This window comes from Macrobrachium nipponense, chromosome 20 (genome assembly GCF_015104395.2).
Source record: "Macrobrachium nipponense isolate FS-2020 chromosome 20, ASM1510439v2, whole genome shotgun sequence".
Taxonomy (NCBI): Eukaryota; Metazoa; Arthropoda; class Malacostraca; order Decapoda; family Palaemonidae; genus Macrobrachium; species Macrobrachium nipponense.
In genome coordinates, this window is record NC_061089.1 from 33010250 (window position 1) to 33026814 (window position 16565).

Genomic DNA, 16565 nt, shown 5'->3' on the forward strand with positions numbered 1-16565 from the left:
TGTTCCCACACATATATACACATACTAAAAAAGTATATTAAAAAGCAAAATGAGTCAAGTAACTTTTTAAATTTTGTTTTAAAACTCATTAAATGCCCTATAGTTTTTGTGTTTTTATTATATACTTATTTTCATATTTTATTAATTAAATCACAGTTCCTCAGAAAAGTCAAAATTTTAACAATTACTGAAAATGTCAAAGATTCTGACAAAATTTCTTTTATTGGTTTATTAACAAAAGTTGACGGTCTCTGCTGGTCATACTTTAGACACTCACATAACACATGTCTGACAGATATCAACACCTTGCACTCGGAACAATTCGGGAACAGGGTCACGTGGGCTGCTCATCGAGTGACCATGTGTCAGTGTGTCAGACTAGTGTAGCCTATACGGACTACAGAGGCTTGTCAGGATATCTCTGTCTGATATGCTGAACTCCATTTATTACCATCCGGTTTTATTTGTTTTAATCTATTATTTTCAAGCTCTTCATTCCATACATTTTGCCATTTATTTACAATTATTGTTTTTATTTACCTTGTATAGTCACTTGTCGGGATGTTTCTATTCGCTTTTATCATGTGGAGTGCTTCTTTGGCTGCTTTATCAGCCTCTTTGTTTCCTTTTATTCCGACATGGGCAGGGATCCAACACCTTTCAATATTTTTTCGATAATTATATAATTTATTTATGGACTGAAAACTTCTGGAGATGCTATAAATCACAAAATTATTAGATGAGTGTTCTTTGATTGTTTTCATGGCTGATGTTATTGCACACAGCTCAGCTGCAAATACCGAGGCACTGCTGGGAAGAGAGAAGCATCAAGGTGTCCAGAATCCACTTGCAGTTGCTGGTCAAGACAACTTAAGAAACTCCAAAAGGATCTGAAGGAAAGTCTACGAATACACGTTGTTGATATTCGACAAATTATGAACATTGGCCAGTTGTTAACCAATATTAGAGTACAAGAGAAGCAAATTATAAGACAAAAATTGAAAAAACTCAATATAAGATCCATTCGCACGATGCAGCCATCCTTTTTAACAAGATATAACAACAATTGGACTTAATAATAGCACTACTGCTACCAGCAAAGCTTCTAGGATTAATGACCGAAACAGTCATAGTATTCCAAACCAGAAGTGAAATACAATAATCAGAAAGTCAAAGGCATCCATCCAAAACACTGGTTTCAACAATTATAAACAACTCGGTCATTAGAGGAACCATCAAACATTGCGCCAGTAAATGCTTAATTAACTGGGAAGCTTTCAGAATGTGTTCAAAAGGTTAATGATTATTCATTAAAGACCATGTGAGAACGCTTGTTCACGATTTCATGGTGCTTCCTATATTTGAATGGTGGGCAGACAAGGACCCTATTTAAAATTGGCGATGTGGAACAACAAAGACTTCACTTTCACTTTCTTTTACTTCATTTGATTTTATGTACAGCCCCCCACAGGGATGATTCCCACTCTGGCGGGCTCTTGTACGTTTTCAAAATAAGTTTCTTCTTATATATTTTATAATTGTCTTTTAGTGTTTTCTCGTCAGTATTGTAGCTCCTGCAGAATACGATGTAATGTAAAGAAATCAAGTCTCAGGCAATGAAGGAAAACGGAATAACAAATAAAAGTAGACTATATTGATAAAACATTGACTTTAAATTAAGCCTGTAAGTGACAACGTTAATATTGACGTCTGTCTCTTTAACTAAAGGAAATGACGTCCCTAACTTAATAATAAACGTGTGATGAAGTCCTGTATTATTTATATATCTATTCCAATCACTAGACAATACAGGTATTCAACGCAAATGTAAAATGACGGAAGCATTTCATCATCAATGGAATTACTTTGCTGTTGTGCTGTGACTGAAACACAGTCTGGAAGAGAACTCTTAAAATACCGTTTTATTCTTAGAATAAGGACAAATCAAACCTCTCAAACCTTCATTTTCTTTAGGGCAGAACTTTTTTCACCCTCTACCCCTAATATTTTCCTCTTGATTAGACACACTTACCCTTAAAGTTTATCTCTAACAACAGTGACAACCATGCGAGTTATATAGATAGAGTATATGTCAAATGCCACGCGATCAAACTTATTAATTTGCATAAATTTTAATACCTTGGGCCTGGATTGTACTTTACGATGTACCTTTGAATTGTTATTACGGCTCTTCTTAAACAATTACAAGAGCTTTTTTTTTATGGATCCGCTTTGATCTTTACGAGCTGGATACCACGGTGGAAATGAATACAAAGCAAAAGCATTCAGGCTCTCAATCGTTGGCTGTGACAAGTTGACAAGAGTGACTAACAAGATATTGATCTCGATGCTTCTTGTCGACGTTAACTCGCGAAGATGAATAGTTGGAAGACGACTGCACCTTATTATGGTAAAATGGTAAAATACAATATGTTAATTGCTCTTCAGGTACATATTAGCAACGTCTCATTTGCAGGTTCGTGTTAGATTTAACATAATCTTCGTATTTGACTTCTCGCTACATTATGTGTATATTATTATATACTATATATATATTATATATATCTATATATAGATATATATATATATATATTCTATATATATATATATTATATATATATATATTAATGATTAAGTCTTCATATATGTGTCAGTTACATAGGTATAATAAAACTGTAATGATGACAATACAGCAAAATCATTATTGCACTGCTAAAGTTGGCGACGACAAATCTTCATTTCCTTGATACAAGACATTACCACCATCAAATAAAAGTGGGCCTCGCATGAACGATCAGCCTTGTCATCGAGTGTCAACTGACGAAGACTGACCTTCAGGACACGTCCGTCACACTGAAATCTCGTAAAAGTTTTGTCTTTGGTGTCAGTCACTTCACAGTATTTTTTCTTTCGTATTTCTCGATTCATTTTGCTTCATAATTTTTCTGGGCTTTGGATCGATTTCGGAGCGTGACTTTACTGTCCTCACACTTAGCTCTGGATGTGTTTTCCCCGTTGTTGAATGTTTTAGTTTCTTGATTATTTTATGACCTGTTCGAACCGTTTGATTTATCTGATCTTCTGGTCTGTTATTCCTTTCCTTGAATTTATTTTCGAAATTCTGAATATCTGTCGGTTCAGCAGTAGAGGTGCAGGTTTCAGCCTCGAGAAATAAAGAAGACGTAGTACAGGAATAAATGAGTATGGATAACGAAGTCAAGAGGAAAATATGGGAAAAAGAAGGAAAAGACTACTGATAACTGAGGAAGAGAAAGTTCTCTGGGAAGAATAACCTGTTCTGAAGGGAAGTAAGAAAAAAAAGAAAGGCTGATGAGCATTGGGATTTCAGAATGAAAAGATGTAGACAGAAAGATGGTATCTGAAGTGGGCGCAATGCTGACTCTTTAGTGGAATGAACAGAGTTGAACTGAACTGAGAATTTAGGCCAGAGGCCAATCACTGGCACCTATGAGGTCATTCAGCGCTAAAACAGAAATTAACAGTAAAAGGTTTGAAAAGTGTAACAGATGGAAGAAAGAGAATATGAAAGGAGGTACAGTAAAAGGAATGAAAGGGGTTGCAGCTAAGGGCCGAATGGACGTTGTCAAGTGGAATGAATGTTTACCAGATTTGCCGGGTGTGGAAGGTAGAATAGAGGCAGAACTCAGGTGTACATAAGAATGGAATAGGCTGCTGTAAGTTTGAGAATGCTTGTGGTAGGGATCATTGAGGTTGTACGAAGGGCAATTTAGCTGAAAAATCTTGACATCAGGTAGGACATAGACGCACGGAGAAAAATCATCTCATTGAACAGTCCCTCCAAATACTACTCTTACATAAGACTGCATTCTCGGTAGACGGAGTCTCTCCCATTGCATATTTTATGATAAAATGCACCAACTCATTCACCTCTCACTCTCTCTTTACATTTGTGTCCTCCTGGACGATGTCTTCCCCTCCCCCCCCTCCCCACCCCCCTCTGAGGTATTCGAGAAGATTTGCTTCTAGATTTTTTTTTTATTGATTTTGTCCCTGACAGCCTTACTCGTCTTCTTAAGTATTCAGTAACTCTTGACGATCATTATAACATTTGCCGGTAAAGCACTCTGAACAAAAAATATTTTTCCCATGAAGCCTTTTGTTTGCAAAAAATAAAAAAAAATAAAAAATTAATAATAAAAAAATAAAAAAAGTGCAAAGTTCCTAAAAACCAAGGAAACAAGTCGTATACACATACATACATACAAACCTACATGATATATATAAATATATATACTATACGTATATATATATATATATATATATATATATATATATATAATATATATATATAATGATATGAAATTAGTTAAATCCCATCACAGTGATTTATGTATCAACTAAAAACTAAAAATATATTAATTCCGAGGTGGAGCGAATTAGATATTAAAGGATATTTGTAGCCAAATGCTTATATATATATATATATATTATATATATATATATATATATATATAATATATATATATATATATAATACACACACACAGAACTAACTAGAGAAATAAATCATACAGTTCACTGACATGGAAAGCACGTGGCTGCGAAATAAAACATGTGAGCTGGCTTATGAAAAGTAGAACCTGTAAGTGTCTGTTAAAAAAGAAAAAAAAAAAGTTAAATCGAAAAATAATTCTTAGTCCGTTTAGAGGCAGAACGAGAATAGGTCAATAAATGGGGGTTGGAGGGGGTGAGGGTTGAGGAGGAAGAAGTCGAACAAATATAAAGAGAAGAGGAAGACGACGGGCAGAGCGCATGCGTCAAATGCACGACGAATCTCATTAAAGCCTCGAGGTCAACAAACTGGTCGACTCGCAATTCAGAGCTCAGTCCTTCTAGACGCCAAGGGCTTTCTCTCTCTCCTGCTTGACCTCGTCGTCAGGCTGTCCTGACGTAGCCCAGGTCGACTTGATATCGGCAACGCTGACCCACTCGGTAAGTTTAATACTGATAGTAATAATTACAATGACGAGACAGTAGTAAATCTCTTAATAACTTGTCAGGTCCTGACCATTAAGGTTAATTTCTGCCTTGACGCTGACCAGTTAATGGGAGATCTATTTATATTTCGCCTAGTATTACCTGGTAACCTCTAGCTTTGACCAGGTTAGATAGTATTTTATTTTATGATGGCCTGACAATACATATTTCTAAAATAGCCCAAAACTGATCGAATATGCTCTACCTTGTTGTGCTTACAATGGTTTCTACACCATGACAACTAGTTTAATCGTCCTTGAGTTTTCCAATAAAATTATTTTCCTACTTGTAAACCTAAAAAGCTTTATTTTCCTAATTGTAACCCTACAAAGCTTTAATTTCCTTATTGTAACCCTACAAAGCTTTAATTTCCTTATTGTAACCCTACAAAGCTTTAGTTTTCCTAAGTGTAACCCTACAAAGCTTTAATTTCCTTATTGTAACCCTACAAAGCTTTAATTTCCTTATTGTAACCCTACAAAGCTTTATTTTCCTAATTGTAATCCTGCAAAGCTTTAATTTCCTTATAGTAACCCTACAAAGCTTTAGTTTTCCTAAGTGTAACTCTGCAAAAATCTTTATCTTAATCACTGAGCTTTACAAAATAGACGCCCACCGATAAGGGATAAACTGACAAGCCACCCAGGACCCTTAGCGTTCTTATTGTCAAAACCCCATTATTTTTGGGGCAACGAAAGTCTCTTCAGGTTTAGATGAAAGGTAAATAACGAAGGTCAACAGGATCTAAACCCTCTGAAAAACTTAAATTTGCAAGTATTATTCATTTACTACATCAATCAAAGCAATGTTTAACGGTGTTTGGTACGTCTTAGCCCAAACGATCAAAATTATGAGAAATTATTAAAATGTCTATTGCGAGATTATGGTCAATCACATCTAACATTAGTCATTTGTCATTTTCTTACGATTTCTGTCGAAGATCTTGATATTATTTCCCTTTGCGGGGAATCTGAGAATTATTAATTTGAAAATTATTAATTATTTCCAATTTTATATTCGAAAGTATTCATTACAAACTTCCAAAACCATTTTGTTCTTACGTCTACATGTATAGTTCTCTTTTTGTTAATACAATTTTACGTCGCACTGAAAAGTCATCTGTCTCTGAAACCAGGCCATTTAAAAAAAAAAAAAAAAAAGGCAGAAAACAAATCTATACGAAAGTATTTGCTTGAAAAAAAATATGAAAATTTTTATCTGATAGTTAAGTTATAAATCTATCTGGAAAAGTATGATTTCAATAACTAGACCGCTTTAGTAATGTGAAAAAATATTCTTCAGTAAATTGCCTTCAATATATTGAAGGCCCGATTTTTTTACATTCTCCTCCTTATATGTTTATCCCGTCTCGTCGGTCTTCTATAAAACTAAAATGAATAAATAAATAGTAAAACTTTTCTAAAATAAATATAATGAATTTTTCCTTCCGATTTTTTCAAAAACAATCTACAAACCGACAACTGACTTCATTCCGATATCATCCAAGCTATGAGATTTGACATCTCTAATTATCTGAGTAGTAGGAACACACAGGAATCTTGTGATTCTTTTATCGTGGCCAAACTACGAGCTTGATTGTTTGAGAAGTATTTCATAGACAACAAATCTAAGAGCACAAGACCGCCTTAAATAAAAAGCCAATGCTAATATATAGCCTTAGTATCAGTTTTAACTAATGACTTATGGTTAGGTTACCACAAATCAGAATCGAAATATCGATGATAAAAAAAGAATTAAAAAAAACTAGTAAAGAGAGTTAAGTATTATAATCTTTTAAATTATTTATCATTAGTAGGGTTTTTCACGAAAGCCCGCTCTTAGTCGAGGTAAAGTACTCTGAAAAGGTAACTATTATGAATAGCAGCTAAGTGATGTACGTTAGTTAACTATAATTATAGTAAACTTTAACTCTAGTTTTCATCACTAAAATTTCTAACGAATTCAGCCAATTCAGTCAAACTCTGAAATGGTCCGACCAAAGAGGTTACGAAATTCATATTGAGATTATTCAAAACAATTTCTATTTGAAATTAATTTACCCTATAAAAAATATGCAAGTTTAATTTTCCATAACCTAACATTAGGGTAAAATACCTTTTATCCCATAAGAAAATAAGACTCTGATACTGATTTCAAATAAATTTTCACTTATACAAAAACGATTAAATTTCCGTCATTTAAAGATGGAATAGAAATACATTTTACCGGTAATAAATGAAGATATTAATTTTTAGATCATACAATGTTACTGACTGCGCGATAAATGGAATTGTTACGAGTCTTGTAAAATAGAAGGTATTAAACTTGTTCATCACTGATACAATTCTCAAACAGGAGGACAATTCATTTAAAAGAGTCTGCGTTGCATAATATAACCATCTTTTATCGGTGATAATAAATAAAATCGGTGTAAAACTCGAACAACATTACTTTTCATTACAAGTTTCCGTTTTTTAATATAATAAGAGGTATTTTTATGCTTCGATCAAAAACAGTATACTGATATTAAATGAATGCCACTTCTGACAGATTATTAACTTTTCTAATATTCATTACAAAACAACTGTTACGAATAGAATGATAAGAAGAAGGCCTGAAATCAGCACGCTTACTATATCAACAAAAAGCAACACATTCATCATATCAAGAAAATATCCGTATGATTACCAGCGACTGATATTCACGGCGCAAATTTCAGCACCTGAAATTACAGGCCTCTTGTCAGTTTATAATATCTCTTATGTATTATAGTCTAGTATTACATCAAACCGTTAATTTACGCTTTACTCCCATATCCAAACACAAACCAAGATTTATGGCCATGAGAGTATAAGCAACACATTTACACATGTTGCAACATTTAGCATACAGAGAAGCTCTGGTCAGTATTGTAGGCTCTAAGTAGTAAACTAACCATTCATCACATTATCTGTCTTCTTAATGGTTCCCAGATATCCGTCACCCGTCCTATAGATGCATTTGCATTATTTCCATTTCAATAATTCTACTTATTTTTAAACACAACAAAAATCATACCGAAAACCTTTCAGAAGACTGGAGTTTGGTTGTTAAAAAAATTACAAACACCAATCAAGGCCGAATCTATAACCTCTTTGACAAAACCAAAGGCGAACACGTTCCTCTAAAATGTTCATAACGCAATATGGTATCTCCAACACGATTTCGTTTTTCCTCATTTTTTCAGATTCGTTCCTGAAGTTTTGGAGAAGATGCTTCCCATTACAAAAAATTCTATAAGCGCAAGTAAGTACTTAATATTCCTCACACACACACACACACACACACACACACACTCACTCACGCTAGTAAGTGCTAAACAATTTACACCAACGACTCCGGTTTCGTTGAACTAATTTGAATGATGAAATTTAGACTATAAAGCCAAGCACTGGGGCACTTGAGCCATTCAGCACTTTCAGACGAGTAGGAATATGTATAATAAACAATATACTTTTCTATCGGTCGTTATCATCCTGTGCCAAAATGAACACGTTAGAGGTAGTTCTAAAACAGGTTGCCCATCCGTCAATTTAAAATTCTTCGTGTCTTTGATGTACAATTTCTAAAATTTATTTTATTTTACTTCACGCAGTTTCTGAAAGGACTTTTTACTTTCATATACTACTGGTTACTCATCATCTCATAAATTAGTTTAAGCTTTTATCAAGACGTTGGACTAGCTACTAAATGGAATTTTTCAAAGTGCGCAATAATGTTCACCATTAGTCAACCCTCCATTAATTTTACTTTTGTGACTTCTAGTCCTAGTTTTCATGGCGGTTTCATCAGGATCTTGCCCTCGTAATCTGCCAAGGGAACAGTCTGTTCGTGGTGCGAATCTTTCAGCCACCGGAAAAGTCCCCAATCTCGGCCAAAGCCCCAGGTACGTAAGTGAAGGCTTTACTATATAGATTGGCCTGATTGCTCTCAATAGCTATTCCCTTTTGTCTTTTCTGTGAGCATTTGTGAATCTCTCTAAAATTTCATTTAAAAAATCCATTAATTAATTTCACCTGCAACTAATTCTTCATGTTTTATGAGTATTTGAAAAGGTTTTATCAATTTTACTAAAAGTCTACAAAATTTTGACGAATAATTATTTTTCATTCTTCAACCACTAGGAATGTTTCTGCACAAGACGTAATAAAGCTGATCGCGGCTATAGTGAAGAATACCGAAAGAAGCCTGACGGTTCTATACGGTCACGAATACGAAGGTAAGATGGTAATGCTGTTTCTTTATCAAGAGCAAGCTACTCGGAATAATTAGCCTACAGTTGGCTTCCAAACATTAGATTATTGTTTAACACCAGCAACAAGATTGCCGAAACCTGAATTACGTCTAAATTCAGAAAAATACAATTGCATTTCACTGCATATTCTGAATGCCCAACATGAAACGTGCCGAAGTACATACAACAATCAATTATGTTTTTGATATTCCTCCCTTTATGGAAGTAAATTTCCTTCGTTCAACAGTGACACGGCGAACCCTCTTTTCATAGGAATATGTTAAATGAGGCTTTGTCCAGTTTTTTTTTTTTTTTTCAGAAATCATAAAACTAATCTTATTATAAACAGTCATGAATGGTATTCAAATTCTACTTACGGTCCTTTTGTATAAAAAATAAAATTCCAATTACTGATGGTAAACACTGTTCTTCCTACAGAGGTAATATACGGCTTACCTGAACTTCTGTCTGATGAGTTCATTGTACTGACGAACTTCAAAAATGACGGAAAGACGGAGATCCTGCATCAGATGCTAATTCCGTCTGAGAGGAAGAACTTCCTGCTTGTCCTGGACACACCAGCCAATATAATCACCATTTTTCAGACGGTGAGAAGGGTCATGATTGTTACAAGGAAATGTCATAGGCTAATATTCGTCTTCCAACATATGAACTGTTAAATGGTGCAGTTACTGCTCTAGTTGCCACAGGAAGAAAAAGAGGAAGTCCTCCATGGTTTACATATATATTTTATTATATTCAGTATATCATGTTGCAGTGTTAAGACATAACCCAATATCTACAGCTTTTCTATATCCCCAGATGAGAACCAAAATGCTGAAGACCCACTTGGCCACGTGGATTTTGCTAATGGAAGGAGGCGACGCCCACGGCAGCGTCGCCATACTTCAAGAGTTTGTCAACGAAGGCACACAAGTAATTATCTTTGTAAAGAATTCTGATGGAGATCTGGTTTACTACCTTCCTTCAATCGATACGTACGGAATTACACGGTAAGTAATTCTACTTTTGTTATAGGGCTCCAGAATTTACCACCAGAAATAAACTGTAATGTAAAATTACTATAAATGCAGTCTCTATCATCTGCCAGCCTGTTTCAATACTGTAGTTGTGTCATAAGATTGCCGTCAGCAACAAAATTATCCCCAATCTTTTTGCATATTGTGTGTGTGTGTGTGTGCGGACGCATTTCTCGTATGAACAAGAGACCATCTGGCATAAGGCCATCTTAATCGAATAAGAACAGCAATATTTTACATTACTTTCACAGTTTTATGGCCTAGAGAGAGGGATGAAAAGTAAGAGGGTTTGCAACATTTCTCCATTTACAAATTTCCTGTTATCGTGTACTCCCGAAAGTATCTCAAGTGTAAAATAAACTATAAAGAAAACATTAAAATATATTTTCATTCAACTTTAATAAACATACATATATACATACAAACATACATACATATCTATATGCATATATATATATATATATACTATAATATGTATATAATTATATTACGAAATTGTCCCTGTGATAAGATCTCAGACGATGTAGTATAGGAATGTGAACGATAAGGTACAGAAATGTTACATTACAAAACGGAGAAACTATACAATTACAATACCACATCTTCAGAAGACCTACTAATGACTAATGATATGCGCAATTCTATTATGGGTATTCCAAAAGCACGGAATTATCTGCATCATACTTTATAAGCGCTGGGCTCTGAAATCAGTAGTCCACAGTACACAGTTTACCTAAATAGGAGTTAATAATCTATGTTATTCTAAATCGGTTTTTTAAAACTATTATTATGGCCGAGAAAACCTTCTACGCATTCCAGTTTGGGAGGTGTCAATCAACAACATAGTCTATTGATACCAATGTTTTCATTAACGTTTTTTAAGTGTTGAGCCGCTTTGAAAAATCTGAACGTATGCCTACGTTCGATGTAAGACTGCATTAATAATATGTTAATAAAAATAGCCTTGCAGTAACAACATAAAATACATCATGCCTTCCTCAGTATGCAATTTATCCGGGTCGAACATCTAAAGATACTATATATATTTATGAACCAGACATCAAAATAATATCTAAAAGTACTCTATAGGACAATTATTTACCAAAAATTTCGTTTGTAGATTCACGAAAAAAGGCCGATGGGATAGCAGACAGGACTTGGAGTTACTCTCTTCAGAGCCGCAGGAAACCTACGACTTGAGCGGAAGGCATTTGAAGGTGGCCGTCAAGGAAATCCTGTTGGGGCTCCAGTTGAGCAAGGACCGTGCTCCTGACGGGAGCGTCGAGATGGTCTCAGGCCTTGACATGGATATTATAACTATTCTTAGATCTGCTCTGAAGTTTTCGTAAGTCATTTCCGACAATCTATTGATGGTTTGGCGGGTTACCGTGGCATGGAGTGTGTACGGTTTAGGCCTCTTTGCACTGGCACCACCAAAAGTAGGCAAATGTTGAATGTAGTCTTGGGCCTAATAAGGGAAAATAACACCTTGAGTCTAGAACGTTTTTACATCCAAATATATCGGAAAAATATTTAAATATTTTCTTAGCGTAAAATACGTCCTTTTTTTTCTCTCTCTCTTTTAAATTTAGTGTATTGAGGTGTTTAATGCCAAGGTGATATCGCTAAGAAAAGTCAATTTCTCTTGACTGTCCTTGTAACTATCGCCTATTTAGGATTGGTCACAAAAACCTTCACTATATTTATATCATCAAATCAGTTGGCATATTTGTGGCAACAACCCCACAAAAGTGGATAAAAGAAGCTTTCATCTCGACAATAAAAGAAAAAAAATGAGCCCAAGACGTGGAATGACTGTTCAGTGTTTACTACATTGAGTCGGTAGCCTTGGCTGAGGCATTGTGGGTAAAAAAAAAATACATAGTGACTTATCATTTCATTCCTAATCCCTGAGGTGCTACTAGAATCCTATTATTTTCGTCTTCTTGTTTATTTTATATGCTTCAATTCGTTTGTTCCATCTGGAGTGCCAAAATTGTTAAAAACCTATCTGACAGCGAATCAGGCTTGTTGGTGTTTCCAGAACACCTGACTTCAGGAGCCTAAAACTAAAAGTAGCCATAACAATAAACGTCACATGCATTATATTATCGTTTTCCCTAGAATAAATTTATCAAATCGTAATGATAATTATTTTCCCAATTTCTTAATTTTGTATATAATTTTGATGGCCTTTTATGAATATACTGCCAGAATGTGTGCGATGTTATCTAACTTTTGTTTTCAAATGAATTTGCAATAGACAGATGAAACCCCATCTGAAATATATCTTGACCTCGTAATATGATCAACAATAATGCCGCAATAAATTGGTTGCAATTGCATAACACAGTTTCTTTTCATTGTTATTTAAATGTTTCCCACAGATTCAAAGCATATATTCCACGAGACAATGTATGGGGAGACCTTTTGCCTGATGGGAACATAACGGGAATCATTGGAATGGTGGCTAGGCGCGAAGCTACTCTTGGATTATCAGTACTGTCCATTTCAGGTAAATTTTCTTCGTACCTGTTACTGCAGGAGATAATTAATTTAGTGTAATTTCTAGCTGCTATCTGTTAGTGTTAGTACTAAGAAGCAGAAAGATTCTTGGCGTCGAATCTCACAGAAAATATAATTTCCCGTACGAAGGAACTCGGATAAACAGTAAGAAGAATAATGTCAACATTTACTACATGAAATCTCTATGAAAATTCCTTTAGTCTTAGCAGACAAAATTATCAACATTGTCACTCGGTATCATAAATGGCAATTATGTTAAAACCGCATTTTTTCTACTTGTTATTTGCTTTATTATTACAGAGAGCAGAGAACGTGCTTTAGACTTCGCTTATCCTTACTCGAGTGGCAGATACTTGTTACTGTCAAGGTCTCCAAAGGAAAAGAACAGGGCGGTTGCCATTCTCAGCCCGTTTACGCCCCAGGTATAAAGACAGCTCGTCACATGGCGTCTTCATAACTCGTCTCTTTCTTTTTTGTTACACTTCAACTTTAATTGGTTATAATCACACTCGTTCACATACACTCAGCAGTCATTGCCACACTCATCCACTCACAACGTAATGAATAAGGGAGGCCTTTCACACGGAAATGCTGCAAATTAATTGCAACTTATCAAACATTCATCGATAATCAAATTATCACCCATTTGATTCTGGCGTTACAACAAGCACATCAACCCACAGTCTGTCATTCTCCTCCACCATCCATGACCAGAATTTCAGCATATCAAAGTCACTCGATTCCGATCCTTGAATAAACTGGCTAGTTTTGTCCCAGTACTTCTCACCATCCTCCCCAACAAAATATCTGGATTATGCAGCCTTTTCATAGGCCTTTCTCCCAGTTTTCGTCATTGACCATCTCATTGCAACGAAGCCTTAACCATTTTCACATGAGCATTAGCTACAATTTAGCTTTTCTCACATCTTTGCATCACTACATTTCTCACTGTCCTTCACGTGTACATTATGGATTTCTATTAGCGGTTCATTCACAAATCCTATCGTTTCTTTAATAAATTTGAATGCACAAATAACATTGTACCAAAGTAAATATCAGCAACCTCTTATTAAACATCTGTTCTCTTTGGTTTGAAGTATATGTTCTAATATTATTGAGTTTTTGTTAATGTCCTTGGATGTGTGAGCATGCTCATAATCTATTATCCTACTTATCTTAGTAGCCGTTATCTCAGCCACTGCTACTTTTAAGTAAATATATATAGATTTTTTTAACATCTAAGAGTATTTGTTATTTTGCAAATAATTCCCACCAATAAGAACATGCTTCTCTCTGAAACAGATCTGGGCTTTTGTTACCTCGACTCTTTTGCTAATGGGACCTGTCGTATACTCAGTCTCGTATCTCTTAAATAAGGTCATGGGAGCTGAGGTGAAGACTGATTTACAGTGGTTTCAGTTTAACATATTTCGAAGTATCGTCAATCAGGGCAACTCTATGAAGGAAGACGCGTTGCAAATCAGACTTGTCCTTTTATCCTGGTTTTTCTTCTGCTTCATATATGCAGGTAACTTCGGAATTTAAACCATACTAGTCTTAAACTGGGAATTTTAAATTGCACAGAACAAAATCTAGATTTCATTCTTGCTTGAAAAACACGCATCACATCTGATAATCTAATTTTCAAGCAACCCTGAGAAATTCAGAGTCCACCAGACTTGGCATCCAGTGAATTTAAAATCATTTTTTTATTATTAGAATTATCTCAACTTTACTAATAATCACAAAAACAGTAGTTTCAAGGAGGGAACATCCTACACCATGGGAGAGACTTGCATCCCTAAAGCTCAAATAATCCTTGCTTGTCACTGTTATAAATAGCATCACAATATAATGCATGGGAAACTGCTTTTACTTTCAAATTAGAGCTCGTAACGTGGAAATCTGTGGGGTGAAGGTTACAACCTTCATAATGAGTTTGTAAATAATTTTCACTTGAATATATGGCTTGTCTTTCATCATTCATTGATAGCTCTAAATGAAAAATGTATCGTTTTCACGAATTTTACTTGTTTGCCACCTTCAGGGTAAAAGTCATATTGCTGTTTAAAATTATTATGATTCTACCATTCAACTGGATCTGATGAACATACCTTCCTTGTCTGTACAGAAATTTGAAGGCACTATCAACGATGAACTTCACAGTTTTAGCCAGACTTATCTGTACTACAGCTGAATTAGCCTCCAAGTAAAATATTATAGCAAGACAAGTCTTGAAAACTGTATCACCCAGAATCTTAAAACTTTATAAGAGGTCAGCTCTCGAAAGCTGCATTAAGCAGTCTAAAATCTTGTGAGAGAAAAGGATTATCCACCAACAAATGTTGTTCCTCCTTATAGCCCTGTACTCAGGTATGCTGACAGCTAGCTTGGCCGCACCTGCTTACGAAACTCCTATAGATTCCCTAGAAGACCTCCCTAGAGCCATCAAGGGAGGATTTACCCTTGGTACTTTGGGAAACAGTAACTATGAATCTTTGTTCAAGGTACGTATACCCTGCAACCAAAGCCAATTAATTTCAGATCGAAGAATTAACTATCCTTTGAGACATAGGTAAAGAAAAAATAACCGATATTTACACATTTGGCTAACAGGCATAGAACAATAATGTGCTTCAACAACCATTCCTCCCTCAATATTCATTACTCATGTTGTGCCCATAAGTTTGCTTTCTAATGTCTTTCTGTTGTATCCCCTCCAGTAAGGCTCGACAAACCCTTAGTAACAAGAGCAATAGTATTATTTAAGACCATTAGAAGTATAATCTAGCGCTACTTATTTTTCTTTTCATAAAATGATTATCCTTTCACACATTACCAAATCAACCACTTTTACTCTATGAATAATGGACATGATAAAATTTTTGTAATGCGAATGATTTAAAAAATGTATACTTTCAGTAAAAAAATATTATGACCATTCTGCCTTCTCACCTAAGCTAAGCATAAGTTTTCATCATAGAAAATTGTCTTTGCAGACCGCTACTGGAGGGCTTTTCAAACAGACCTGGGAGCTATTCAATCATAATGACAGATCGAAGAGTTTTGTTGACAACATTCCTGCTGGTGTACAACGGGTCAGTATTTTTATAAACTTTTTCCCTGAGAAAATACAGCTTCTCTGATTTCGAACAAAGAAACTACTGATGTTTTTGTGTTTTGAATGCTCAGTGCTCCTTCCTGGTGGTGAGATTCTTTAGCTGTTGCGAGGCTCGACAACTGAGGGGTGGTCTTCTCTCCTGGCAATGTTCCCAGTGCTTGGGCTCTTCAGTTTGAGTGAGGCTCTAAAACTGCGAAACTGTTTTCCCTCCTGCTGGGGCACTTTTACCTGGGGTGAGGATTTAACACTGTGGGACAGTCTTCTCTCTTAGCAATGATCCCAATGCTGGTGCTTTCCAGCCAAGTGAAGCTGTAAAACTGTGAGATGCTTTGCCCTTTAGGCAGTTTTTCCAATTCTGGGACTCTCCAGCTGGGGAGCAGTCTTCCATTGCACCAGCATTCTCGAGTGAGTATAAAACTAAGAAAATCTTCCCTCCTGGCGAAGGTTTCAGTGCTAGGCTCTTCAGCTTGGGTGAGGCTCAATAACTAGGAGTCCTCCTTCTTGGCTCGAAGAAAGTGTGACAGTCTTCCTTCCCAGCAGTGGCCCTGATGCTGTGTCTCTTCATCTGGGACAGGGCTCAAAGAAA

The 16565-nt window shown here is 35.5% G+C and overlaps 1 protein-coding gene across 2 annotated transcripts in view; it reads left to right on the forward strand.

Moving 5' to 3' along the window:
* The first annotated feature begins 4821 nt into the window (after nt 1–4821).
* Nucleotides 4822–16565, forward strand: part of LOC135220900 (glutamate receptor ionotropic, delta-2-like) — a 24520-nt gene continuing 12776 nt past the window's right edge. Inside the window, exons 1-12 of one of the 2 annotated variants that reach the window (XM_064258527.1) lie at nt 4824–4974; nt 8246–8304; nt 8824–8944; nt 9183–9277; nt 9731–9900; nt 10115–10305; nt 11453–11677; nt 12720–12847; nt 13159–13280; nt 14161–14386; nt 15220–15365; nt 15858–15956. In XM_064258527.1, coding sequence (XP_064114597.1) covers nt 8271–8304; nt 8824–8944; nt 9183–9277; nt 9731–9900; nt 10115–10305; nt 11453–11677; nt 12720–12847; nt 13159–13280; nt 14161–14386; nt 15220–15365; nt 15858–15956 — 1557 coding nt within the window. In that variant the 5' untranslated portion in view covers nt 4824–4974; nt 8246–8270. Of the gene's footprint in view, nt 4975–8245; nt 8305–8823; nt 8945–9182; nt 9278–9730; nt 9901–10114; nt 10306–11452; nt 11678–12719; nt 12848–13158; nt 13281–14160; nt 14387–15219; nt 15366–15857; nt 15957–16565 lie in introns of both variants that reach the window. The other variant, XM_064258533.1, reaches the window with a different exon arrangement.